Source organism: Anas platyrhynchos, chromosome 15 (genome assembly GCF_047663525.1).
Source record: "Anas platyrhynchos isolate ZD024472 breed Pekin duck chromosome 15, IASCAAS_PekinDuck_T2T, whole genome shotgun sequence".
NCBI lineage: Eukaryota > Metazoa > Chordata > Aves > Anseriformes > Anatidae > Anas > Anas platyrhynchos.
Genome location: NC_092601.1, coordinates 18,533,040 through 18,556,365, shown reverse-complemented (window position 1 = coordinate 18,556,365; position 23,326 = coordinate 18,533,040). Strand labels below are relative to the sequence as shown.

At 48.4% G+C, this 23,326-nt stretch overlaps 4 protein-coding genes, 1 long non-coding RNA gene and 1 other non-coding gene across 6 annotated transcripts; 2 read left to right on the top strand and 4 right to left on the bottom strand.

Annotated features, from left to right (window-relative positions):
* The first annotated feature begins 1,496 nt into the window (after positions 1–1,496).
* Positions 1,497–5,999, top strand: NOXO1 (NADPH oxidase organizer 1). Its single transcript, XM_005023353.6, has 8 exons — positions 1,497–1,715; positions 2,201–2,281; positions 2,379–2,454; positions 2,947–3,118; positions 3,374–3,564; positions 4,000–4,113; positions 4,324–4,441; positions 4,667–5,999. The coding sequence occupies exons 1-8, from the start codon at positions 1,656–1,658 to the stop codon at positions 5,271–5,273; spliced, it is 1,419 nt and encodes a 472-aa protein (XP_005023410.4). The 5' UTR covers positions 1,497–1,655; the 3' UTR covers positions 5,274–5,999.
* A 426-nt stretch (positions 6,000–6,425) lies between these two features.
* Positions 6,426–16,779, bottom strand: TBL3 (transducin beta like 3). The gene is made up of 22 exons (XM_027469091.3): positions 16,676–16,779; positions 16,534–16,585; positions 16,350–16,445; positions 16,098–16,145; positions 15,512–15,653; positions 14,915–14,999; positions 14,297–14,467; positions 14,010–14,085; positions 13,726–13,822; positions 13,215–13,420; positions 12,694–12,835; positions 12,176–12,234; positions 11,831–11,934; positions 11,028–11,178; positions 10,670–10,900; positions 9,914–9,984; positions 9,230–9,386; positions 8,743–8,801; positions 8,162–8,265; positions 7,709–7,780; positions 6,995–7,153; positions 6,426–6,652 (listed from the first exon to the last, which is right to left on the bottom strand). Exons 1-22 carry the CDS (start codon positions 16,708–16,710, stop codon positions 6,540–6,542), a joined length of 2,430 nt encoding a protein of 809 aa, XP_027324892.3. The 5' UTR covers positions 16,711–16,779; the 3' UTR covers positions 6,426–6,539.
* Positions 16,780–16,912: 133 nt separating this feature from the next.
* On the bottom strand, positions 16,913–17,809 carry LOC113845253 (uncharacterized). The gene is made up of 2 exons (XR_003500690.3): positions 17,737–17,809; positions 16,913–17,259 (listed from the first exon to the last, which is right to left on the bottom strand). It is a non-coding gene; the product is annotated as an uncharacterized lncRNA (long non-coding RNA).
* Positions 17,461–17,584, bottom strand: LOC113845306 (small nucleolar RNA ACA64). The gene has a single exon (XR_003500791.3). It is a non-coding gene; the product is annotated as a small nucleolar RNA ACA64 (small nucleolar RNA).
* A 357-nt stretch (positions 17,810–18,166) lies between the features above and the next one.
* RPS2 (ribosomal protein S2) lies at positions 18,167–21,268 on the top strand. The gene is made up of 7 exons (XM_027469128.3): positions 18,167–18,344; positions 18,529–18,618; positions 19,071–19,178; positions 19,734–19,907; positions 19,982–20,141; positions 20,599–20,690; positions 21,144–21,268. Exons 1-7 carry the CDS (start codon positions 18,189–18,191, stop codon positions 21,222–21,224), a joined length of 861 nt encoding a protein of 286 aa, XP_027324929.1. The 5' UTR covers positions 18,167–18,188; the 3' UTR covers positions 21,225–21,268.
* A 369-nt stretch (positions 21,269–21,637) lies between these two features.
* On the bottom strand, positions 21,638–23,221 carry NDUFB10 (NADH:ubiquinone oxidoreductase subunit B10). The gene is made up of 4 exons (XM_038187031.2): positions 23,014–23,221; positions 22,598–22,736; positions 22,182–22,321; positions 21,638–21,843 (listed from the first exon to the last, which is right to left on the bottom strand). The coding sequence occupies exons 1-4, from the start codon at positions 23,159–23,161 to the stop codon at positions 21,746–21,748; spliced, it is 525 nt and encodes a 174-aa protein (XP_038042959.1). The 5' UTR covers positions 23,162–23,221; the 3' UTR covers positions 21,638–21,745.
* Positions 23,222–23,326: the final 105 nt, after the last annotated feature.

The following is a 23,326-nucleotide window of genomic DNA, read 5'->3' as shown; positions in this document are numbered from 1 at the left end:
TGCTGGGGGTGCTCAATGCAGTGAGCCCACACCGTGGCGACTTTGTGCAGCAGTTCCCACGTCGTTTTGTCAGCCAGGAAGTGCCCCGGGGATGGCAGTGAAGGGGTTTTCCCACCGAATGCGGGCATGGCTCTGAAGAGCTCGCCGCATAACGTTTCCTTCCCGAAGGAGAACGAGGATCCAGCAGCAACAGATCAAACTGCACTGAGAACACCTTTGTCTGCCGCCCTGCTGTGCAGGAGCAGCCTCACGTGTTTTCATTAAATGCAAGCCAAGGCCCTAATCACTGCATTTTCTAGCTGCTCAGAAGTAATCTTGTCTGGCTTCCTATTGGGACTCTGTTGTGGGCTTTTTTTCGTTTGTTTTTTGATAGATGAAAAGTCATCTGCACCTGTTGCCGATGGTTTTAAGAAGCCCGGTGTAATTGGAAAATGAAAAGGAAGGCTGGGCTGAGCAATTTGGGCTCCAGTAATGATAATGATTCAATTCAGGCTTCATCAAAGAGAGGGATGGAGGACAGAGAAGGCAGTCTGATCACACAGATTATGGTTATAACCTGAGGCATGCCTCAGGCCAGCAGTTCAGGGAAAGGACAGCCTTTCCAGGGCTGTAATTACCAGTCACACCGTGCCTTGGGGCAGCAAGGAGCCAAAATGAAGCAATTCCTTCTCCTGGCTCTGCTTTTCCCCTGTGCAGCACCAGGCAGAGCTGCTCCTGGGTGGACATACGGCTCTACTCCTTCCCTGTGTCTGCCTTTGTGTCTGAGCCACGTCCCAGGAGCTCCCAGGGTCTCCCAGCCGGGGTTCTCCATCCCCCTGCCCATCGCCTTGGGTGGAGGTGGGTGCCCAGGCTTGATGTAGGCCAGAGCACGGGGTACACAGAGCTGAGTCTCTGTTGCATTTTCACACGTGAAAAGCTTTGGGACTTCTCCAGTTACACCTGTGGGGATGTGTTCATCCTTTGCTCTGGCAGCGTTGAAATCGACACTTTCCATTTCTTTCTGAGAGCATGCAAATATTGATATAGCCACCAGCACTCCTTTTAAAGTCAAATTCCTTTCACTTATCAAACAGGAATAATCAATAAAGAAGAGAGATTTGTGGCAGCTGGCACACACATGAAATCACGCCTACAGCTCTACAGCTGGCCATGCCGGTGAGCAGTTTTGGGGACCGATATGATCGCAGCCCAAGCTGTTATGGCTGCAGGCAGCTTTGACAGGGAAATTGGTGCAATGGAGCCATAAACACGTCGATCCCTGGAAGTGCACTTCATTTCCCGAGCCGCTGCTGCCCCAGGGGATTCCACTGACACCCAGAGATGAACTGCCCGCAGGGCAGGGCTCCTTCCCAGCACTGCTGTATCAAGCACTCGATAAGATAAGGCTCTTTTCCCCAACCATCTGAACTATGCCCCCGCCAGCTGCTCTCGGTAGTATTTGCATGTTAGGCCACAGGTAAAAGGCACGGTTAGCTTGCAGATTTAGGGAATTTCTCCTCAAGCTGCTGGGCGGAGGAGGAAGCAGGGAAGGCAGCGCACGTGCGTGTGTGCCCTCCCTCGGCCCCAGTGTATTTAAGCTGCCGGAGGCTGTGCCTGGAGCTGTGTCTCTGCCAACCTCCAGCCACCAGCTGCAGGAGAAGTCAGGCATTGCGAAGATGAGCCGGTTCCCAGTGGATGTGAAAGCTGTAGGCTTGATGCAATGCAGAAAGCAGAAGGTATTTTAACCTGATTTTTTATTTTTTCTTCTTTTTTTCCTTAAATACTATTTACAAATCAGGAAAGTAGAGTGGTTTTGTGTTTTTTTTTTTTTTTTTTTTTTTTTTTTTTTTTGAGTTATTCTTTCAGGAGTACATTTGCTCATTTTCCTGCAGAATTGAAATTAAAGCATTGTTCTAGGACAGGGGTCTCAGACATGTTTTTGGTGGTCCATCTCATAAGAAAATGATATCATGGACTTGCTCTCTTCCTCTTCATAACTTCAGACCTTCTTTCTGGTTTTAATAACAATTACTCATCTGGGACCCTAAAATTAAGGAAATATTTTTGTAGGTCTAGTCCTTAATTTCATTTTTTAGGTGACAGTCTTGCAGCCTGAAACCAGAACTAAACCACAGGTCCTGGCAAATGCTCATTGCTTGAAAGCGTCCAATATTGTACACCATGATAAAAAATGCATCTCTTTTCCCTTTTATTTTTTCAGAAGTACATGATGTTTGTATCCTGGTCGGATCAAAACAACATTCTCATCTACCGGACCTTTGAAGAATTTAAGAGGCTCCATGTAAGTGAACAGCTCCCTGAAAGTAACATCTCCATCCCAGGGAGGGAGGAGCTCAGCCTTGTGAGCGCCGTTATTCACTCTTTTGTTTCACTTTTAGAAAGAGCTGAAGAGAAAATTCCCCATTGAGAGTGGATCACTCAGGAGATCTGACAGGACTATACCCAAGTTTAAAGGTAAGGAGGAAAAATCTTTGATTTTTTTTCAAAGATTGTGTGACAAACATGACAGAGCTGCTGGGAACAGCTGTAACTGGTGATGTAGGCTTTAGTCACTGAGTTCAACATCCCTATGGGACAGATCAACAGATAACCCAGCTGACCCATGCCCCCAGCAGGAGCTATGTGCTCAGGTCCATCTCTGACTTAAAATAACCTAGAAACATTTATTTTTTTGTAAACAAATGCACTTGGTAAATGAATATTGCAGTTTAAGTATAGGCTCAGGGTTCCTTGCAACATCTGAACAAAGACAAATTTCAGATATGCAAAAATTCTATCAGGAGCTATTTGAAAGAGCAGCGAGGCAGAAGCAGCTGCTGTCTCAGCTATTTGCAGCCTGGGCCCCTGCAGGGGAGGGTGGTAGGTGGGGGCCCACTGTGCTCAGGCACAAGTTGCTGCTCTGGAGGCTATTGTCTTGCATCAACTTTTGCTTTTTTTATTTTATAGATGTAAACGTGAAGCAGAGGAAGATGAACAAGTTCCTGGAGAGACTGAAATTGCTGGAAACATACTCCCAGGAACTGCTGAAAACGGATGCTAAGATCTCCCAGAGTGAAGATCTCATTCAGTTTTTCAGGGCACAAACCCAAGACCTAGATCCGTGCTTTCCTGAAGACAGGTATGAAATCATATTTTTTGTTTGTGTATCTCTTCAAGAAACAGAAATGTTATAGAATATGGATTGAAGAGAAACATAAGTTAGGTTTTTGGGTAGCAGAAAGGGATGTTCTACTGAAAGCTTCAACGCATATGTTGGTTTTGATGCCTAAGCTTTCCTTAGCCTCATAAATAGACATGATTTTACTTAAATTAACACTAGACTCAGCCTTTCACAGGAGTTTTCAGTAAACGGATATTAAACTTTGCTTTTCAGTGTTGTGATCATGCCTTCAGAAATTGGAGGGGAAAAGAAAAAGCAGGCGCAGCAGCAGCTCTCTATTACCAATCCGCAGGCATCTCAGAGCTACAGATGCGTTGAAACCTTTGAAACCAAAGACACAAAGAACCAGGCTTTCAAAGTCGCTCAGAAGGAAATAGTTGAAGTGTTGCTCAAGGACATGACTGGTACGTTTGATAAGGATTCTTCAGTTTTGGGAATGGATGCTGTGAGGTTTCCAGATTGATTTATGGCTTGGTGAATGCATCTGTAGCATCGGGTGTGTGGGTGATGTTTGTGCCTGTGGGTAATTACCTGGATTTAGACAGGAGGAAAGAATAAATGGTCTGGCCTTTTCTAAACAAGGGAGGCAAAAGTCTGAGCTGAGACGTGGTGCCTTATTCACAGCCCAAGCAGAAAGCTTTGCACATTTTGCTTTGTGGACCCCAACACTTTTGCATGGTGCAAACACGGGTCTAGGTGGAGCTCTGCCAGTGTCAGCACTAAGCTGCTCTGCAGAACTTCTCTCCTGTCTTACAGCTCTGGTTGCCCCTACATTGGGATTTTATGATCACCTCTCTGCCTCTTGTAGGTTACAAACTCTCTTTTGCTGTTTGCTGCAGGTTGGTGGCTAGTGGAAAACGCAGACAAGCAGATAGCCTGGTTCCCGGCCTCATACCTGGAGGAGATCGATGTCCATGAGGACATCCAGGATACCTTGAGCTCAGACGAGGAGGGTAAGTCTGCTTGTGCCCTGGGACCCAAGCAGCAGCTCTGGGCTCAGAACCACACTGCATTCCTCCTTCAAAAAATGGGCCCTGAAAAGTCTCCCCAGGCCTGGGGCTGTGCTTGCACTCAGCAGATGGCCGAAGTTTGGGCCCATCGTCCTGTGCTTGCCACAGCTTTCTCTCCAGAAATCAAGAACGTCCTTCCCCCTCTCTCTCCAGGCAGCCTGTATTTCGTTGTGCGGGCCTATGAGTCGCAGAAGGCGGACGAGCTCTCTCTGCACAGCGGCGTGGTGGTGGAGGTGGTCAGGAAGTCTGACAATGGCTGGTGGCTGATCCGGTAAGGAGGCCTCTCCGCGGCTCTGCTTTAGTGCTCCCAAAGCAGCCAGGTGCCTGCTGCAGGTGCTTCTCACCCGATAATTCTCCCCTGGCTGCATGTAACCTCACTGAAATAACCACCTCATGGTCCTTCCTCACACCCTGCATGTGGCGCTGCCCCCTGCCCTTGGTCCAAGCTGGGAGAAGAGCCCCTCAGCTCAGTGCTTCTTTCCCCCTCTCCCCTCAGATACAACAGGCAGACCGGCTACATGCCCTCCATGTGCCTCCAGCCCTACAAGAACCCTCACCACAGGCTGCAGACCATCATGAACTGCGGCCTCAACGTCTCCACGCCCAACCTCAGCGCCTCCCCGCCGGCCCCCCAGCCCCAGGGCAAGGTGAGGGGAGGCGGCAGGGTGCAGGACCACGCTGCCCAGAACCAGAGCGACGAGGATGTGAGCTCTTTGAGAAGCAGATCAAGATCTACGCCGGACCTGGATTCAGACAGCTCCTCGCTCAGCTCGGGCAGCAGGCTGAGCTGGAAGCCCGACTTGTCACGGTCTCTGCCCGAGGTGGAGCAGGTCAGGAGCCCCCGCCTGGGGAAAGCCTTGGCCACGCACAGCAGCAAATCTCCACACCTCACCCACAAGGACAGGAACGATTCTGGCTTTGTGGAGTCATCTGCCGCCGATCTCAGCTGCTCCCTCTCTGACTCGGACACAGCTGGTGGTGTCCCCAAGGTGCCCACGCGCCCCTCAGCTCATGAGATCCTCCAGAGGTGCAGCACGGTCACAAGGCGAGCCCTGAGGCAATCCGCCCCCCAGGCCTTGTCCCCGCTCCCCAACGTGCACTAGAAGGGCCCAGGCCCCCAGCAGACCCTTGCCAAGTCCTGCAGGAGCCACAGGGAGCATCACTGCTGGGGACCACTGCATTTCAAGGACACTGCATTGCTAGGACCACTGCTTTGCTAGGTTACCGCTGGTGCATGCTGCAGCACAGGAGGGCCAGAATCGAGTGGTTTAATTAGGGTGTGCCACAGCACTGGGGTCCCAGCAGCTCCTGTATAACTTGGATTGAGGTAATTCTTCCTCAGGCATGTATTTATCCTGCAGCACAGTTTTTGAGAATGTCATGATTTTCTTATTCCCCACAACATGGCTATGCAGCACAGTGCTGCAGAGAAATGGAATGTAACCCATGAAATCCATAGCTAGTTATTTATATTGGGTAGGGACGGGGTGATTCAGCCATGTAAATGTCATTTACCTGAATCCATTAATTTTGTTTTTTTAACTGTATTTTTTACTTTATAGTTAAGTGAATTTGGGTAGTGGGGAACTGGCTATCATGTATCCGTGAATTAGCTAGAGCCTCTGAACTGAGAGAACAGAACTGAGTTAGAGAACCTAGAACTTTTGTCTAGATTGCTACCTTTTAGTTAGTCTCTCATGTATGGTGCTTTTTTTTTTTTTTTGACACAAGCAATGTAACCAACGTGTAAGGATTTGTGTTGTTCAATATTTTATAGTTCTAAGTTTCATATATTTCTTTCTCTGAAATAAAATGCAGATAAAAATCTATGAAGGCTATGTCTTTTTTGTACTTTAAAGACTTTCTTATTGGGTAATTAAAGTTGCACTCAGGTGCCAGGCAGGTGCTCACATGTAGGAGCAGGCACAGGTGAGATACAGGACTTGGCCCAGGCTGCATTTTGCCCAAGCCAAGAGACTATTCAGTGCTTAGCCAACACTGATCTACATACACAACCTAGCAGGACTTTGGGATATGATACTACTGGCCATGTTGCATCTCCCAACTTTGTAGCCTTTAACTTGTACAGACAAGCAGCTTGTTCAAAGCCAGATTGTCTTTTCTCTAAACTAAGCAATCTTAGTGTCCAGGCCTCAAAATTCAGGGTGTGAAAATACAAAGGGAAAACATGGCTTGCCTAGAGGAATGGACCCTTACTCTCATTAAGCTCTGAAGACACTGAATAGTGGACTTGTTTTAAAAAAAATTATAAAGTTTATTATAAAATAAAGGAATATTCCAGTTGCCATATCTGGTGGGAAAGCAGTTTAGACTGTCCCCTCAGGAAACAGCAGCTGGTGGGAGAAGGGTCACAAAGTCATATCTTCCTGCTGTGATGTATCAGCCAGCCTCATGTTTTGCCACATGAAGTCAATGAACATGGAGGCTTGCAGTAATCGGCTCAGCCTCTGAAAGTGGCGCTCTGCAAAGAAAGAAAACCAGTGGTTGATATCACAAGAGGGAAAGTTCACCAGAAATGGGTACAAAATCTATTTCAACCAAGGCAGAGAGGGATCATTCACAACACAAGAGACATCACAGACACACAAGTTGTGAAAAGCTTTTTGTCCAGGCTGGTAACAAGAGGCCAGGAAGCACCAACATTCACATAACACCAGGATCAAGAGCACAAACCTGACAGAGCTCAAATCTTGAAGGAGCAGAGGGCAGCTGAGACTGTACAATGAAATACTGAGCACATCACCAACAGCTCTAACCTGGACTAATCCACCCACTGCCCAAATATCCCCACACCACCACTCACCAGTGTAAGGCAGCAGGGATTCCACAGCAGATTTAATGCCTGAGTACTGCAGAAGGCTGTCTGGTGCTTCATGCTTTAGGAGGGTTTCAATGACAGCTTGAGCCTCATGGCAGTTTCGTGAGTTCGTGTTCCACGTCACCAAGAATGCTAACACTGCCTCTAGGGAAGGAGGACATTTATACACATAGGCTGTGCAGCAGATGCTGAGTTAGAGAGTATCTCTTGTCTCAGAGAAGCTCAGCTCCCACACAGCACTACTAACAAACCTAGAAAGGGCAGAACAACCATACATAGAATGGTTTCCACCCATACACAGAACGGTTTCTCATCAGACATCTTAAACAAGAAGGTGGCCCCCTTCTGGGCAGTGGTAACTGAAGGAAATCAGATGGGGGGGCAAAATCCTGGCACAGCCACTGGCTCAGTGCACTCATCTCCCAGCTGCAGGATGGGCTCAGGTAATGCAGAAAGAGGCCAAGTGGCCCTGAAAGCCAGAGACTGATGACTTCAAACAAGCTCAGAGCAGCTGCTGGTGAGCATGACTAGTACAAAAGAAGAGTTGGCCCAGGGCAGCACCTGCTCAAGGGTGGTGGACGCTCACTGGTTAAAGACTGTAAAGACTGGGTCTAAGGAAACTCTTCTCCCTTTAATTTCAGTTAAGAAAACAAGCCCCAAATCTGAAAGGTTTTAACACTAAACTATGTCACAACAAACCTTTCTGATCCTTCCTCAGCCGAGCAATGTTCTCTTCCAAGTGCTTTCTCCCATCACTTTCCTTGAGGATGGCTGCAAAAGAAATAAATGAATTAAGGAGAGGAAGAAAATCATTTCAAGAGAAATATCCATGTCTTCCTCCTACACTGAGGATTCTGTTGAAAATAACATCCCTTTTGGCAGTTCCAAACCCATAAGTTTCAACGTGATCTCATCCCTTCCAAAGTGCACCCATGGGCTAAGAGCAGGGAGAGTATTTGTCATCAGCTGTGATTTCACTTAGGAAAATGGGAGTGATAAAAGGGTAAAATAGAGGCTTTCAGACAATTTTACTTTATTAACTTTATTTTACTATATAAAAACTTCAGACTACGGTCTGTGTCTACCTGGAAGAGATGCTCTGGAAAGCAGAGAGGGCAGAAGAAACACTGTCAGAGCGTAACATGAACTCACCTTTAACAACTGTTAACACTGTGTGTGGACGATCCAGAGAGATTGCCAACCCCAATGCTTTGAGGTATCTTTTCTCATGAAGCAGGTTAGAAAGCTCTTGTTCTCTGGAAAACAGACCAAGAGAGTGAAACATAAGGATAAATAAATAAAATAAATAAATAAATAATGGATTTGGCAATAATGGTGTGCAGAGGTTTAATGCCAAGTGAATACCGCTTGGCGGTGAATGCCTCAATGCCCTCATTGTGCAGATAATTTCCTTGGCACAATCAAGGGCTCCCTGAACTATCCGGTGCTGGCTGAAGTATAAGGAAATGAAAGCAGGTTTCAGCAGTTTGATGTGACTTATCTTAGTAGTATATAAACATGAAACTAATCCATTATCAAGCCGATAATATTACAGCAAAGATTTGCTTTAACTAAAGATAAACCACAAAGTGGAAGATTACCATGCCTTCACGGCATCTAAATAGCTAACTGACATATACTTCAGAGTAGGTAGACCTGCATGGCTCTAGATGTGCAGTTTCACTGGACAGAACTTGCCTTTCACAGCCCTCTACTGCCCAGGATCAACTTACTTCATAATCTGTTCCTCCTGTTTAGCTTGTGCTTCTTCCTGTTCAATTTCAGTGACATCCTATAACAAACCAAAACATGACTGTCAAATCTTGCTTTAATACAGATGACTTTTTATGCAGCCAACAAGTAAACAGAAGATCAGTTTCTGCAGCAAGATCTCCAGGTCAAATAAATTACGTATTAAATCTAGCAACTCACAATTGCCCTCCAAGCCCCACTTAGAACACTAGGTCTAGGCAGGCCACTTAAAGCCCATCTCCTATTCCTTTTATAAAATCAGCTATGAAAATTCAGTGTGGTCAAAAAAACAACCCAAACCACAACAAACAAACAAAAGATATGCCTTACTGATGCAATCTCAAGTTGAAGAAAATAAGGAGAGTGTGTCATGTTGTAACAGCGAGAAACAAACCACTGGGATCCTTATCTCTGCAACTGTATTCTGATCACTAACCCAGAGAGGGAAACAGAGATTCTGCACTGTACCTTCCACAGCGTGATGGAGGAGTCACTGGATGCTGTCACAACCATGTCGTCTTGCTTGTTAGAGTGAAGACCCCAGATTTTATCTTCATGACCATCTAGTGTTTTCACACACTCATTTGTTTTAATTGTCCAGAGTTTTAAGAGACCATCAGAACCACTTTTGGAAGAGAAAAACAACAAACTTAGCTCAGAGAATCACGGGATAGATCCATTCTTGCTCTGCCCCAACCAAAATACTGGATAAACTCATCCCATTCCAATGCCTATCAAGCAGGAGCAGAATTAACCAAAAATCTTGAGAGAGCTTAAGAAATCCATTCTGCTGCCAGTACTACTAGCACCCTCTCAGGTGGCTCCACTATGGAAAGCCCTATTACCTACATTTCCTCATACTCACTAGTGGTATTCCCAGTCTCCGTCAGCCTTTCTGTAAGAAAGGGTGATTCAAGAGAAACCGCATTCTTTCCTGTTACTAGCTCGAGAAGAAACCCTTTGCAGGTACCAGTAACTGTTCGGCTCTGGCTGGTCTAGCCTCAAAGGCAGTAAGGTGAAATTCACCCGTAGCTCTGCCCTGTGGCATATGTCACTAATCCATCAATGTCTACGTTTGCTGCTACCAGCTAAGAGATTTGTTTTCTGACAAATTTCAGGATCTTTTTCTAAGGTTCTGGTGTAAGCACTTACCTGCTGAGCAGCTGTGTTCCTCTGCTTACAAAAATGACTTTCAGTACAGAGGCATCATGACCTTCAAAGGTCTGGAAAACAGAAAGGAAGCTTGAAAGTGTTAGAGCTGTTGCCAGGCCTTCAAAGAATCTTCTTTCAAGGGAATATTTATTCCCAAAGCCCAGGTAGGTAAATTCCAGAAAGCAGCCTCTACACTTTGGACTTCCTCTTAGTGCAGATTGAAGGGCCAATAGGAAATACTAGCAGAAATAGCATTTCTTCAACCAAGCTGCTTGCTTGGACTCGTTGCGCAAGGTCAATTGTAAATGGTATGAACACAGAGACCAAATGATTTAGCCATCTTCCAAAAAGTTAACACACAGTAAGTGCCAGAACATGGGACAGAATTAGCAACTGCCTTCTCACTGTTTTAGTGGGACACTATTAGGCCAGAAAAAAAATAGTTCTTGTATGAAGATTGGGCCTGAAATTTAAACTTGTTTTTTTTTTTTTCATTCATGGCCACAGCTGTGTCAGGCAAAGCCAACTTTCTTTCAACTACCTGAATGTTTTTCCCCTACAATGAACCACACTGATCACTGAATAGCTAGAAAAGATCACCTTTTGCCCTGGAGCTTTGCATGCAACTCATACATCCAATATCCTAGAGAATAAAGCCAGACCTTGATAGCTGTTCCTTCTACACGGTTATGTTGCTAAATTTCACCTGCACTAACACCTACTTTCTGGAGGCAGCCTTAATCAATCCCACATTACCTTTAAACAGCTGAAGTCCTGAAGACCCCAGAGCTTCAGGGTTCCATCTGCCGAAGAGGTGGCCAGGATCTGATCCACGGGGGAGAACTGTACGCACCAGATTCCACGCTTATGTCCAGTGAAGACACCCAGCAAAGAGCAATCAGAACAAGACCACAGCTTGGCCAGCCGATCCTGTGAGCCTGTGGCAATGAGCTTGTCATTGGGAGAAACTGCCACACTGTTTATGTCCTAGAAAAGTCACACAAATACAGTTTAAGCCTTTTCTTTTGCTGTGAGACAGACGTTAAATGTCAGGTACAAAACAGGAGAGGATTTAAGTACTAAAAATATGCTCTCACATGAGGTGGAGCTTTACCTTGTCATGACCCCTCTCGGTCACTTGTGCATGAAGTGTTTCTGGACTGGAGATCAAGGCTGCTTTTGCTTTGGAAATGAGAGATTCTGGGATATTCCAGACCTTTATCGTGCAGTCCTGGCTGCTGGTCACCACGAAGCTTTCTTTCATTCTGAAAGGGAAAAAAGGATCAACTGTGAGAAAGCAAAACAGTGGCTTCCCCTGCACCAGAAAAGGGCCTTCTCCCCTCTTGGAATCTACCCACATTCAGACACACTGCTGTCATGCTAAACAGAGTGCTTTAATGGCTTCCAAACCATTTTTCATTTTACTCACATCACTGGGATAGACCCCAGCAACTCAGGCATTAGCCAAGAGCACTGCTAGCTCTCTTCATTTATACACTAAGGTATATTGCATCTTTGAAGAAGCAAGTTGAGTTTCCAGACTGTTTGGCAGGATGAAGAAAGGAGAACAGCTGACAAAACAGATATACTAGTTAAGCAAACACCTTCCATAGACACATTTCCCTTCATTCTCCAACCCTTCTCTCTAAATCAGTTGAGCTTTATTTGGCAACTTATGCAGGTGCTGCTCTGTAAGACAAATAAGCAGACTGACAAAGAAATGCCAGCTTCACAACCTATAGAGTAACGTGTTCAAAAAAAATTCTTCCTTCAGACTCAGAGCACCATGACAAGTTGGAATCAAACACGACAAACATCACTCAGAGGCAGGCATTCACCAAAACATCCACTCTGAGGATTAGCACAGTAGCCATGACTCATGTTTGCAAAGGTAAATCCTTGTCCAGTTTTTATTACCTTGAGCAAGAGACAGCGCCTACCCCATGTGCGTGACCCAGTCCTTGGGCCACACAGACCACCCTTCCGCCTTTGTTCATCCGCCACAGGCGAATGCTTTTGTCCTGTAAAGGGAGAGGACATCAGTGATCAGTCTTCCACACATTTACTGCATAAATAAGCCTGGTTATTCACTGGTTTTTAAACTTTAACGTGCATTCATCAGAGCAGCGGAGCAATGTTAAAAACGAATTGTGGAAGAACCTTGCATTTTGGGGATGTAGCACTCAGGACCTGCATCTTAACAAAAAGCCCTTTCTGGACCACTATGAAGATCGCTGGCAATGAAGAAAAAGGTTTACGCACCTTAGAGCAGCTTACAAACATCAGGCCTTTTCTGAAGACATCCAAAGCAAGAACCGTTTCTAAACAGAGGAAGAAAAAACAGCTGGATGCAAAGGAATACTGAAATCAGACAACAGAAATGCATGAATTAGTATGGAGTCCAATGCTTACTGACTTGGGGACAGGTTTTAGAGACACATCCACACGTTATTAGTGACTGCCTGCTTACAGCATTGGTGTAGGTCTGTCACTTGCAGCCACAAAATGACACTCAGAGCTAGCACTCCCATACCTAAATATTTAACTCCATTTTTAATTGATCTCACTGCTAGTGAGAGGGACTGAACTGACAAACCTGGAAAAAGAAAACTAGCATTTGGAAAATCAGGACTGCATAAATATACTTTTTCCACACAACTCAAAACATTGTGATGCTGCCCCAGACAAAACTCCACTCTCCACATAAGAGTTGTGACTGAAGCTGGATAAAGAAATCCCTTCACATCTTCCACCCACCCACATCAGAGCTGACCACGCACCTGTGTGACCATAGAGGATCTGGCAGTGTGATGTTGCCAGTTCAAACACTTTCAGCTGAGGGCTGTTGGTAGCCACAACGATGTGAGAATCACCAGGCCCAAGGAACTTCACATCCAGAACCTCATCGTTGTAACCTGCAAGCTGAGGACAGCAGAACAGGAACAGTTTAACAAGGAGAAGCCAACTGGTTGGAGACATACCAAACAGTACCATGCCCAGCGAAGCTGCATTCCTGTTACCTTTCACTTAGTGCTGCATGCAAAAAATCTTGTTAGATATAATCTGGAACACAGACAGGATTTCTGGCTAGGTCTATTCTGCTTTTTTTCTTTTGCCTGCATTTCTGTGCAACCTCTCTCCAAACAACCCGAGTGAAACTGGCTTTCTGGCTTGTAACCAAGGTACAGTTCAAGAACAGGATGGAGAAGAGAAACTCCTGGACTAAGCTACCACCAGAAGCTGAGGTGTGATCCTAAAATACAGATGAAGGAAGAAGAAAGGGCATGCTGAAGGTTGTTACCTGCTTCCTGAGCTGAAGAGTCTGAGCATCATATAAAACAATATTGTGCTCCACAGACACTGTGACAATCTCGTTTCTCTCAGGCACAAGCATGCATTGGGTCAGGCTGTGCTCGCTGGCCTCCTCCTTTGACTCCACAGGCTCAAAGGGCACAGGCTGGGTATATACACAAGCAGCTGTGGCAACTTCCCAGATTTTCAGGACACCTAACACAAACACAAATTATCTGTCAGCCACTACTTTAGACCAATTGAAGTGGCACGTAGGGACTACGAGGCTTTTCTTCAGTTCAAACCTTTTTTGCAGTTTGAAAACATGCACAGTCAAAACTCCACAGCAGGCCTGATCAGTCCTGCTCATCCATGACTGCCAGATAAACTCAGGAGAACACTCTGCATCCATGAGTTCATGCCAAGACTTCTGCCACACAAATTATAACACACATCCCAAGAATAACAGCAACAGCCCTTCCTCAGCCTCTAAATCCAGCAGCAACACGCAGAACACTCACCTTTGCTGCCAGCTGTGAGAAAGTGCAGCCCTTGTTTCTTCACGCCCAGCTGCGAGAAGTCTCCTTTTTCAGGTAACAAGACAGCAGCTTCCACGCTCTGCAAGGATTGACCAAACATCAGCTGAGCTGAGGGGACTGGTGCCCCATTTTAGCAGGCAGCTGAGTAACAGTCCATCAGTGCTAACAAGCACACACACCACACTCCACTGCCTATGAAAAGAACTGAAACCATGACTACAAACAATAAAGGACCTCAAAAGAATAAAAAAAAAAATCAACTTTACCTCGTAGATAGGGACAGTTCTTTTACTTTCTCTAGTTTCCAGATTCCACACCATGCAGATTTTATCACGGCCAGAACTGCAAGTTAAAATAGAAGCTTCAGTGCTAAAACCATTCAACTCAGGCTCTGACTTCAGATTTAGAACTGCAGGAGTTCAACACCTCTCTGAAGAGGCCCGTAACAAAAGAAGGCACCAGCCTTTGCTACTTCCCAGACCTCACGCAAGCACCCAGTCTGTTGGGAGCAGGGTAAACAGGAGAGAAAAGCTAAGGCTCTGTAGACCCGTACCTAATGAGCGTGTTCCCATCTGCAGCAAACGCCAGGGAGGTGACAGCACTGAAGTGGCCATCCAAGGCCGCGATGCATTTGCTGGTATTCAGGTCCCAGATCCGGATTTTGTAGTCCATTGAGGAGGAGAAGAGTTGCAGACGGGAGATATCGGGGTGGAACTCAACAAGGCTGGAGAGAAGGAAATGAACCCGAATGAGATGGGAATACAGGGTCTGGCACGCCCTCAGCATTAGTCCAGTATTTCAATAAACTTATACTCTACAGCAAGAATTTGACAGATTAATTGAGCTGAACTTGCACTATGGCTTTCTTTGCAAAACTTCATTCCTCTTCCACCTACCAGGAAAATTTAGAACTGGTCTTTGCCAATCTTATATGTTCTTGAATTACATCAGCATATATATTTCTTTTAAATCCCAAGACTTCCTGATCAAATCATTTCCTCCCTGGGCTAAAGTCAATTATAGTCCTGTTCCTTCAGGAAATATTTCAAAAGTGAGGAAACAGAACCTGAATCCAAACAGGTTTTTTACATTTCATTAACTCAAGACATTTCACACCAGTCTCAGCATCCAAGCAGCACACTAACAGCAATGACTACAAACATGTACTCACTGTACAACTCCTGACGATCCTTTCAGGTTGTGTGTGCAGTACTGTTTGATCATATCCCAGATCTTAATGGTGCTGTCGCATCCACCTAGGAGAGGGGTACATAAAAATGAAGGACAGAGACACAAGAGATCTTAAATACCAGCAACTGTAAGATGTCATGGATTCCAAAGGCAGCAAAAGAAAAACGAACTCAGTAACAGCCACCCACACCATGGCAACTTCAAGGAGCACCTTACAATTCCAGAGAGCTGGGAAAAGCCTGACTACTCCCAGACAAGAATCTTGAAGTACAGTTAATAAATTACAGTTCATGCCTGCCCTCCTCCATCTCCAGAGTCCCAGGTGTACACTAAGACTATGCCAAACTGAATCACAGATCCCAGATATTTATGTGCACTTTACTGTGTGCATTTTAGAACACTGAAAAAATTATTATTAGTCCATCATTGCATCACTTCTATATATGCATAACTACTTTTGGGTCTCATCTGGATTCAGATCACTACCTCAGACTGCATCAAGCTGGTGCAGCTTATTCAGAAGCAGAAGGACCATTCAGTACCATTCCCGTTGTGGGAGAGCAAAGCAGGATCTTACCTGAGGCTAACAATGTTGACGTAGAATCAAAGGCCATGCTAGCAACAGGTGCTACGTGCACTGCTTTCCACGTGCGCACGCACTTGCTCTCTCGCCAATTCCACTGCTTCAGCAGCAGGGCTCTGCTTCCTGTTACAAGAATCTACACAGAAGCAAGGCAAAAGAAAGCAAAATCAACAATTAGACTTCTATTTCCTTCTGTGATCACACACACAAAAAATATTAATTATGACATTCTTGAAGCTCTGCTTCTCAAAATTAATTCACAAGACTACCTCCAATGCCATAGGAAATAAAATAAGCATTGGATGTTTAGCATATGTGCACGAAATCTTCTAGGCTGACATACCAAAACCAACAGTAATAGATTAAAACACATTCCTGTTATCCCAGGGTTTGTTCTTAGTCCAAAAAAAAAAATAAGACAGCAATGGTTGCCCTGTCTAAGTTGAGCCCAGAAGAGGTGAGGCTGCATATAGATCTCTGGAAGCACGGCATACACCCAAGCAGAACAGCCTTCAGTCTTCACCAGGTTTGTCAGGAAGCCCAAAGGAGTTTAATACAAAGCAAAGAATCTGAGACATACCTCATCATCAGGACTAAGCGCAAACGCAGTGATATCCTCTTGGTCATCCTTTACAAAAAGAAAGCAGTCACAGTTAGGCTGTCAGTGCGGTGTTCGAGTGCTCTCCCTTCCCTGCAGCTGCCACCGAGAGGGATCACACCCAGCAGCCCCCAGCTGCCCGGACAGACCCCACACAACCCCACCACGCTCCCGGCTCCCAGCCCCATCCCCATCCCTTCGGAGCAGCGCCCCAGGGCCCCGCCACGGCCTCACCTGCTCGAGGCTGTGCAGCCGCGCCCCCGTCTCCACGTCCATCACGTTGAGGCGGGTGCCGCAGGGGCAGAACATGGCGGTGCCGTCACGGCTGACCTGGGGGGAGAGCGGGGAGCAGGAGCGGGGCTGCCACGGGGGGGAGGCAGCAAGGCCCCAGCAGAGGGAGGGGGCGGCCTGGCCTTACCTGCACGCGGCCACCGGTGTAGAAGGGCTCCATCCTCCTGGACACGGCGTAGCTGGAAGGGGACAGAGATAAAGGAGAGAGATGAGGGACGTGCGGCCGGGCCCTAAGCGCCAGGCCCCGCGGCCGCCCGCCCGCCGCTCACTTGCTCTTGAAGCGCAGGGGCCCGGCCGCCGCCATGCTGCCGGCCTTCTTCGTGCCGCACGCCGCGTGGCGTCACTTCCGGCGCGGGGTGATGACGTATGAGGGCACAGGAAGCCGGGAGCGCCATGGTGAGGATGGGCAGAGCGGCCCCGCAGCGTGCTCAGCGTCCACCCCCCCCCCCCCCCCCGGTGCCACCTGGGCCATTTGGGCAACACAAACTACAAATAAGGAGACTGGATTATGGATTCAAGAAGTTAAATGTTTATTGAAAATACAGAACTCTAAGAGGATGTATATACATGATCTGTTCTGAAAGTAGGACTTTTTAAAAAAATTTATCCATGAGATTTTTTAAAGTAGCACCCTTCTGCATCTACATATTGCTGCCAATGAGTTTTCCAGTTTTCATAAGCCTCCAGGAACGCCTGGACCCGAATGCTGCTTAGCTCCATTGTCACAGCCTCTTGAAGCACCTCTACCGATGCGTGATGCTTTCCCTTGAGGACTCCTCAGTAACTTCAAAGCATTCCAGGTGGAAGCATGCATTAAACTCTCCACAACACCATTATGTCTTCTAAGGCTCATCTAGAAGAGAAACATCGATAAGACTTACAAATCCTACAGAAGTTAGAGATAAGGACACTGTGCTACTGCTGGCAGCTCTCCCTCACACGGGAGCTGAGGGTACCGTGCAGCAGGTACAGCTCAGTCCCCCTAGAAACAGCGTGCCGAGGGCTGTCACCACCCCTGCGGACACAACCAGCCCCCAGCAGCTGTGATAAAGCTGCCTGTAGGAACATGGGTTTTACTCCCCACACATGGCCGTGGGCAATAAGCTTAATGCTCCTCGTGCTGTCGGCACAGTTATCTCACCAGGGCCACGGGAGACCGGAGGTGACTTTCAGACCGTGCCGGGCAACCCCCAGACCCAGGCGCACCCTCCCAGCCCCTCATCGAGAACCCCACCACGTCCACCCAGCAACCTCAGCCCACGCTTGAAACCCACAAAAAAACAAAACGCCACCACCCGCTCCGCACAGGCGAGCACCCGCCCCACCTCACCTCTCCCCTCACACTGAGTGTCCCCCGCAACGTGCGCGCCTTTTATACTCCGCGCCTGCGCATGCGCACACCCGCCCGCCCGCCCCGCGCCCTGTATAAGTGTCCGCGCAGCGGCCCCGCCCCCCAGCGGCACGTCCCATATTCAGCGCGCGGGGCTGGCGGGGCGGGATGGGCGGAACTCTCGCGAGACCTGGCTGGGTATAAATAGCGGGCGGCGCGGCGCCGCGGCCTTCTACTCTGAGCTCACGTAAGGCTCCCGGCATGGTGGCTGGGCGGGATGGCGGCGGGGCGGCCTCCGCTCCATCCGCCGCCATCGGGGCCGCCGCCGCCTTCTGGGCAGCTGTGCCCGGCTGCTCGGATGCCGGCCGGGCCCCGTCGCACCGCCGCGTCGCTATTTCCAGCGGGGCGGCGGTGGAGCCGGGGCTGAGGCGCCTTTCTCTGTGTTGTAGCAAATGGCGGACGACGCCGGTGCTGCGGGAGGGCCGGGAGCCGCCCGAGGGGGGTTCCGCGGAGGCTTCGGAACCGGGCTGCGGGGCCGCGGGCGTGGCCGAGGGAGAGGCCGAGGCAGAGGCCGTGGAGCCCGCGGAGGCAAGGCGGAGGATAAGGAAGTAAGGAGGGGAAGGGGGCGGCGGGGACCGGCCTGGGGTGAGGGGGGGGCAGCGGCAGGGCTGGGGTCTGCGGGCAGGCCCCGAGCCGGTGGGGAGGGACCCCTGGTGTGCTCCTGAGGGATGGGGCACGGGGTGCTGGCTCCTGGGGCGGCTGGTGAGCCATTGTTGCTGTTTGCTTCTGTAGTGGATTCCTGTCACCAAACTTGGTCGCCTGGTCAAGGATATGAAGATCAAATCTCTTGAGGAGATTTATCTCTTCTCCCTTCCCATCAAGGTAAGGCTTTGTGAGTGTTAGTAAGCAGTAGTATCCAATCTGAAGTCTGTAGTTCAGTTCAGGTGCTGTGTTTATTGCTTATAAAGCTTATGTTAAGTGTGTTTTTGTTTAAAGTACAAATCACTAGAAGTTGTAGGCTGAAATTATTTATTGTGAGGAGTAGTGAAATCTGTTGCCTTTCTCCTTGTGTTGAGAGGTAGCATGCTGGTCAAATATTTCTAAGAGTTCTGCTCAGTGATGGAAAAATTTTGTCTATGTTACAGAACCACCTGGCAAGGTAGAATAAGCTAGTATGTGCAAAGCTTAATGTATTTAAGTATTAGCTAAACTTTTATATTTAAACTTCTGTATTTATGTAGTTGATACTGGCTTGTGGGAGCCTTGCTAGTTGCATTTAGGTCTGATTGAAAAGTATGGCTTTGTGTGCTGGGTTAAATGATGGAATCTTGCAGGAGTCGGAGATCATTGATTTCTTCCTGGGGTCTTCTCTGAAAGATGAGGTTTTGAAGATCATGCCTGTCCAGAAACAGACTCGTGCTGGTCAGCGTACGAGGTTTAAGGTAACCTTTTCTGTTGTATTTTTTTGTTTTGTTTATCAAAAACTTAATTTTGCTTTTTGCTTTCTGTGTTTCATATTAATAAGTGAGTCTAGATTCTTTAATGTTCTTCTCTACTATGCAATATTATGTGATTGCTATTTTTAAGGTTGTGGTTTTTAATTTTAAAATGATATTAATGCCTTTAAATGTTACACTGCAACAGCCCTAGCACAAAATCCAGTTGCACAGCTGCTGTGATGTTGGGGTTTGTGGTAGATAAAGCTTCTCCTGTGGACAGGGCATGCTGCTTCATAACTCTTGGGATTTTGATGACTGTGGCTGTAGCAGGAGTCTAAATCCTGTCTTTTGTTTCTTATTTAGAAGACAAGCTTTAAGGGGAAAAACAGGCTTAAACTATATGGGCTTTAAGTTTTAGGAGCTGTTTTAAAATATATGTATTTGGATGAGCTGTGACTTAACTGCTGAGCACCTGGGGTTAGCTTTGGTCAGACCCTGATGGATTGTGGTCTGAATGTTCCTGCACATCCACCGCTGAAAACCTTTCTTCAACTTTAGGCTTTTGTTGCTATTGGAGACTACAACGGCCACGTTGGTCTGGGCGTGAAATGCTCCAAAGAAGTTGCCACTGCAATTCGTGGGGCCATCATTCTGGCTAAATTATCCATCGTACCAGTACGACGAGGCTACTGGGGGAACAAGATCGGCAAGCCCCACACTGTGCCTTGCAAGGTAAGAACCGCTCGCGTGTTGGCTCAGTGCTTGGTGCTGTGTGTTGGGGGTTGTGACCGGGTGTGTTTGTGCAGGTTACTGGTCGGTGTGGATCTGTCCTGGTGCGGCTGATCCCAGCCCCCCGTGGCACAGGAATCGTGTCTGCCCCTGTCCCCAAGAAGCTGCTTATGATGGCTGGTATCGATGACTGTTATACTTCTGCCAGGGGCTGTACTGCTACACTGGGCAACTTCGGTAAGTGCCAGGCTGCTGCTTCATGTGTTAGATGTGTCTGTATGGACAATTTTCTGTTGCTGACAGGAAAGTAATTCTTGTAGTATTTCTTAAATGTGTTAAATCGAAAGCTTCTAGCATTCAAGGAGGAATGCAGCCTTCTGCTGGTACTTCCTGCAGTGCAGGCTATGCGTTTACTCCTGTAGCTGATGGTGGAGTTCTACAAAGTTAATTATAAAATCCTATGTGCATTGATGGAAAAAAAAATCTCCCAATCTGCGCGGTTGCACTTGTCTGAAGTAGTGTAATTGTCGTAAATGGAGAGAGAAAGAAACCTGAATTTGGAACGTATAACAGAGGGACCCTGTTATGGTCTCGCTGTTCCTTCTGAAATTCCACACTCCTGAAGCTGCGTGGGTGGGTGCGGGAGAGCTGTTGGCTGTAACCCTGATGTGCAACATTTCCCTTGTGTCAATAGCCAAAGCCACCTTCGATGCCATCTCCAAGACCTACAGTTACCTGACTCCTGACCTCTGGAAGGAGACTGTGTTCACCAAGTCTCCTTACCAGGTAAGAAGAGCACAGAACTTCTGCGGGCCGGGCCCTGGGATGTGTGGCCCAGGTTAGAGTCCATTCCTTGCAGATGTCAACTTGATGGGATGTGGCCCTGGGCAGTCTGCTCTTGACCCTGCTTGCTGAGGGGTTGGAGCAGATAATTCCCAGAGCCTCTCCAGCTCCCTTCCAGCCTCAGCATTTCTGTGAACCAGCCTCGTGCAGCTGTACCTGGGGGCCTCCTGCTGCTAACTGCACTTACCAGCCCTGTAGTGCTGCTCAGTCCCTCTTCCCTGACTTATTCACCCACCTGAAATTACCAGGCAGCAGGACCTCAGTCTGAGATGTGAATCAGCACTTGAAAAACAAGCTGTATCTGAACACCCCCTCCTGCCCAACACATACACATGGAAAGGGATGCAGTATTGATGCTGTGACAGTGATTTACAAAAATTAACCTTTTTTTTGCAGGAGTTCACTGATCATCTGGCCAAGACCCACACCAGAGTCTCGGTGCAGAGAACCCAGGCAGCTGCTGTGGCAACTACTTAAGTGGTTTTTGTACAAGACAATAAAATGATCAGTGGACAAGAAAATGATTGGTTTGATGGGATGCTTGGTGCGTTGGGCATGCGGATTAAATCTGTGCTGGGGATTTGAGTAGGCTTTAGTCTGGGGACTGGGATCTAAACATCTGTTGAATGAAATTGAATGTTACATTACACTAATCCTTGTTAATCATGCATTAATCCTAAATTGGGTCTAGAACAGCTCTGAAGGAATCTAACAGGCCTTTATACTGTCCTGCAGCACAACTCACTCTGAGGGAGGTCCCTTCCAGGGCTGGGTAGAGCAGAACTGTTGCTTCATGGCAGCAGGGGAGGGGGCTGGCAGGGAAATGCTGGGAAATACTGAGTGTGGCAGCAACCAGTGAATTCAGAGATGAACGCAGACCTGGAAACAGCTTCTCTGAGTTGTACGTTTATTGTAGAGGGCAATAGCATCACAGTTCAAAGACACAGCAGTATTCAGTGAGCACCAAGGAGGAGGTGCTAACCATTCCGTACCCGGGTCTAAGATGCATTTGCTTGTGCCTTCCTCTCCTCGATCATCCGGTGCTTCTGCTTCATCAGGCATGTCCTGGAATTTCCATGGACACCCAGATCGCCATCTAGGAAGAGAAGGGATCACGTGAAGGTCATGAGAGTGTCTCACCTGTAAGGAACTAAGCTCCATGGAAACATCTGGCACTCGAGCATCAGGGCAGTGAAAGCTGCAGTGCAGGTGCACACAGCCCTGATGGCTTTGGCAGCACCAGGAGTGACAAACTGCTGTGCTTATTTAATGTCACTGCCCAGCACAGCTGAGCACCAAGCCCAGCTTTGTAGCATTTACCAAGAGGGAATTTTTATCACAAAGGTAAAATTCCAAGCAGGAATCTCGGTTCTGAACCTTTCCCCGAGGTGTCACAGCCCCACAGCAGACTGCACGGGCTGCTGCCGTACTCACATCTGGCCTGGTAGGCCTTGGTGACCTGTGCGAGCTGCTCCATCTCTTTGGCACAGTTCTGAAACTGGTTCGGTCCTTCCCTCTGCTTGCATGCACCGAGCCTTTCCCGGCAGATCTCCACAATCTGCTGGTCCACCATCCTGTGCAGGAGATGAGTATGAAAACAAGAGCTGAACAAAGGTGTGAAGGTGGCAGGTGGTGGCAGTTCAGCTCTGGGTTTTCACAGAACCCTGCAGGGGGACAGCTGATGCCACCCTGCCCAGCTGTGCAGGGGGCAGCACACCTATGAACACCAGCGTTCTGTAAGAAGGTGGCTGCGATTCAGGTGCATAAGGAAAACATTCAATGCCCCAAAATCCACTAAAATGCTGCGATTTCCTGCCACCCTGACCGAGGGAGGCAGCCTGGTGCCCTACCTGTCCCTCCTCCACTGCGCTTCAGCCTCGAAGAAGCAGAGGTGGTCGCCCTCCACGCACTCGCTCAGGTCGGGCACGCGGGGAAACTTCTGGTGGTAGTAGTAGAACTTGTTCTTGGCCTGGCGGCTCTCGATCCACTCTGCAACGGCAGCGGTCAGACACCCCCGGCCCTGCGTGTCCCCGTGTCCGTGTGTCCCCTGTCCGTGTGTCCATTCCTCCGTGTGTCCCTCCCAGTGCCACCATCCCCATGCAGCCACCCCAACGCCAGTGCCGTGCCCTTGTTCGTGCCCCCCCCGTGTGTGGCAGCGCCCCCCTTCCCCCCCCACCTCCCCCATCCCCTCATCCCCTTGTCCTTGTCCCCGTCCCCCTCAGCCCCATCCCCGCTCCCGGCCCGGCCCGGCCCGGCCCTGCCGTACCCCGCACGAAGGTAACGGGCGTGTCGATGACATAACTGAAGACGGCCTGCAGGAAGGTGACGGGGTTGGGCACCGACGTGGTCCTGTCGGCCACGGGCGTGCGGGGCGGCGGCGCCGTGTACACATCGCGGTCCCGGCCCTCCGCCATGGTGCCGGCGGGGACGCGGCCAAGATGGCGGCGTCCTCTACGGCGGGCGGCGCCGCTCTGCGCATGCTCCGCGCGAGCCCCGGTGCCTGCTGGGAGTTGTAGTCTCGGGGGTGGGAGGGATGGGGACATGGCGGCGGCTTGAGGGGGGCTTGGGCAGTGTTGGGG

Coding starts and splice junctions, on each gene's coding strand:
- NOXO1 (XM_005023353.6), top strand. CDS start 1,656: ATGAGCCGGTTCCCAGTGGATGTGAAAGCTGTAGGCTTGATGCAATGC. Junction 2,282..2,378: donor AAGAATTTAAGAGGCTCCAT/GTAAGTGAACAG, acceptor TTTCACTTTTAG/AAAGAGCTGAAGAGAAAATT. Junction 4,442..4,666: donor AATGGCTGGTGGCTGATCCG/GTAAGGAGGCCT, acceptor CTCTCCCCTCAG/ATACAACAGGCAGACCGGCT.
- TBL3 (XM_027469091.3), bottom strand. CDS start 16,710: ATGGCGGCGGCCGGGCCCCTGCGCTTCAAGAGCAA. Junction 15,000..15,511: donor GTCAACATTGTTAGCCTCAG/GTAAGATCCTGC, acceptor CCCCTCTCCTAG/GTGGATGCGACAGCACCATT. Junction 13,421..13,725: donor TCTCACAGCTGGCAGCAAAG/GTGAGTGTTCTG, acceptor TGTTTGTGTTAG/GTGTCCTGAAAATCTGGGAA.
- RPS2 (XM_027469128.3), top strand. CDS start 18,189: ATGGCGGACGACGCCGGTGCTGCGGGAGGGCCGGGAGCCGCCCGAGGG. Junction 19,908..19,981: donor CCCACACTGTGCCTTGCAAG/GTAAGAACCGCT, acceptor GTGTTTGTGCAG/GTTACTGGTCGGTGTGGATC. Junction 20,142..20,598: donor TGCTACACTGGGCAACTTCG/GTAAGTGCCAGG, acceptor TTGTGTCAATAG/CCAAAGCCACCTTCGATGCC.
- NDUFB10 (XM_038187031.2), bottom strand. CDS start 23,161: ATGGCGGAGGGCCGGGACCGCGATGTGTACACGGCGCCGCCGCCCCGC. Junction 22,737..23,013: donor GCCCGTTACCTTCGTGCGGG/GTACGGCAGGGC, acceptor CTGCCGTTGCAG/AGTGGATCGAGAGCCGCCAG. Junction 22,322..22,597: donor GCGCAGTGGAGGAGGGACAG/GTAGGGCACCAG, acceptor TCTCCTGCACAG/GATGGTGGACCAGCAGATTG.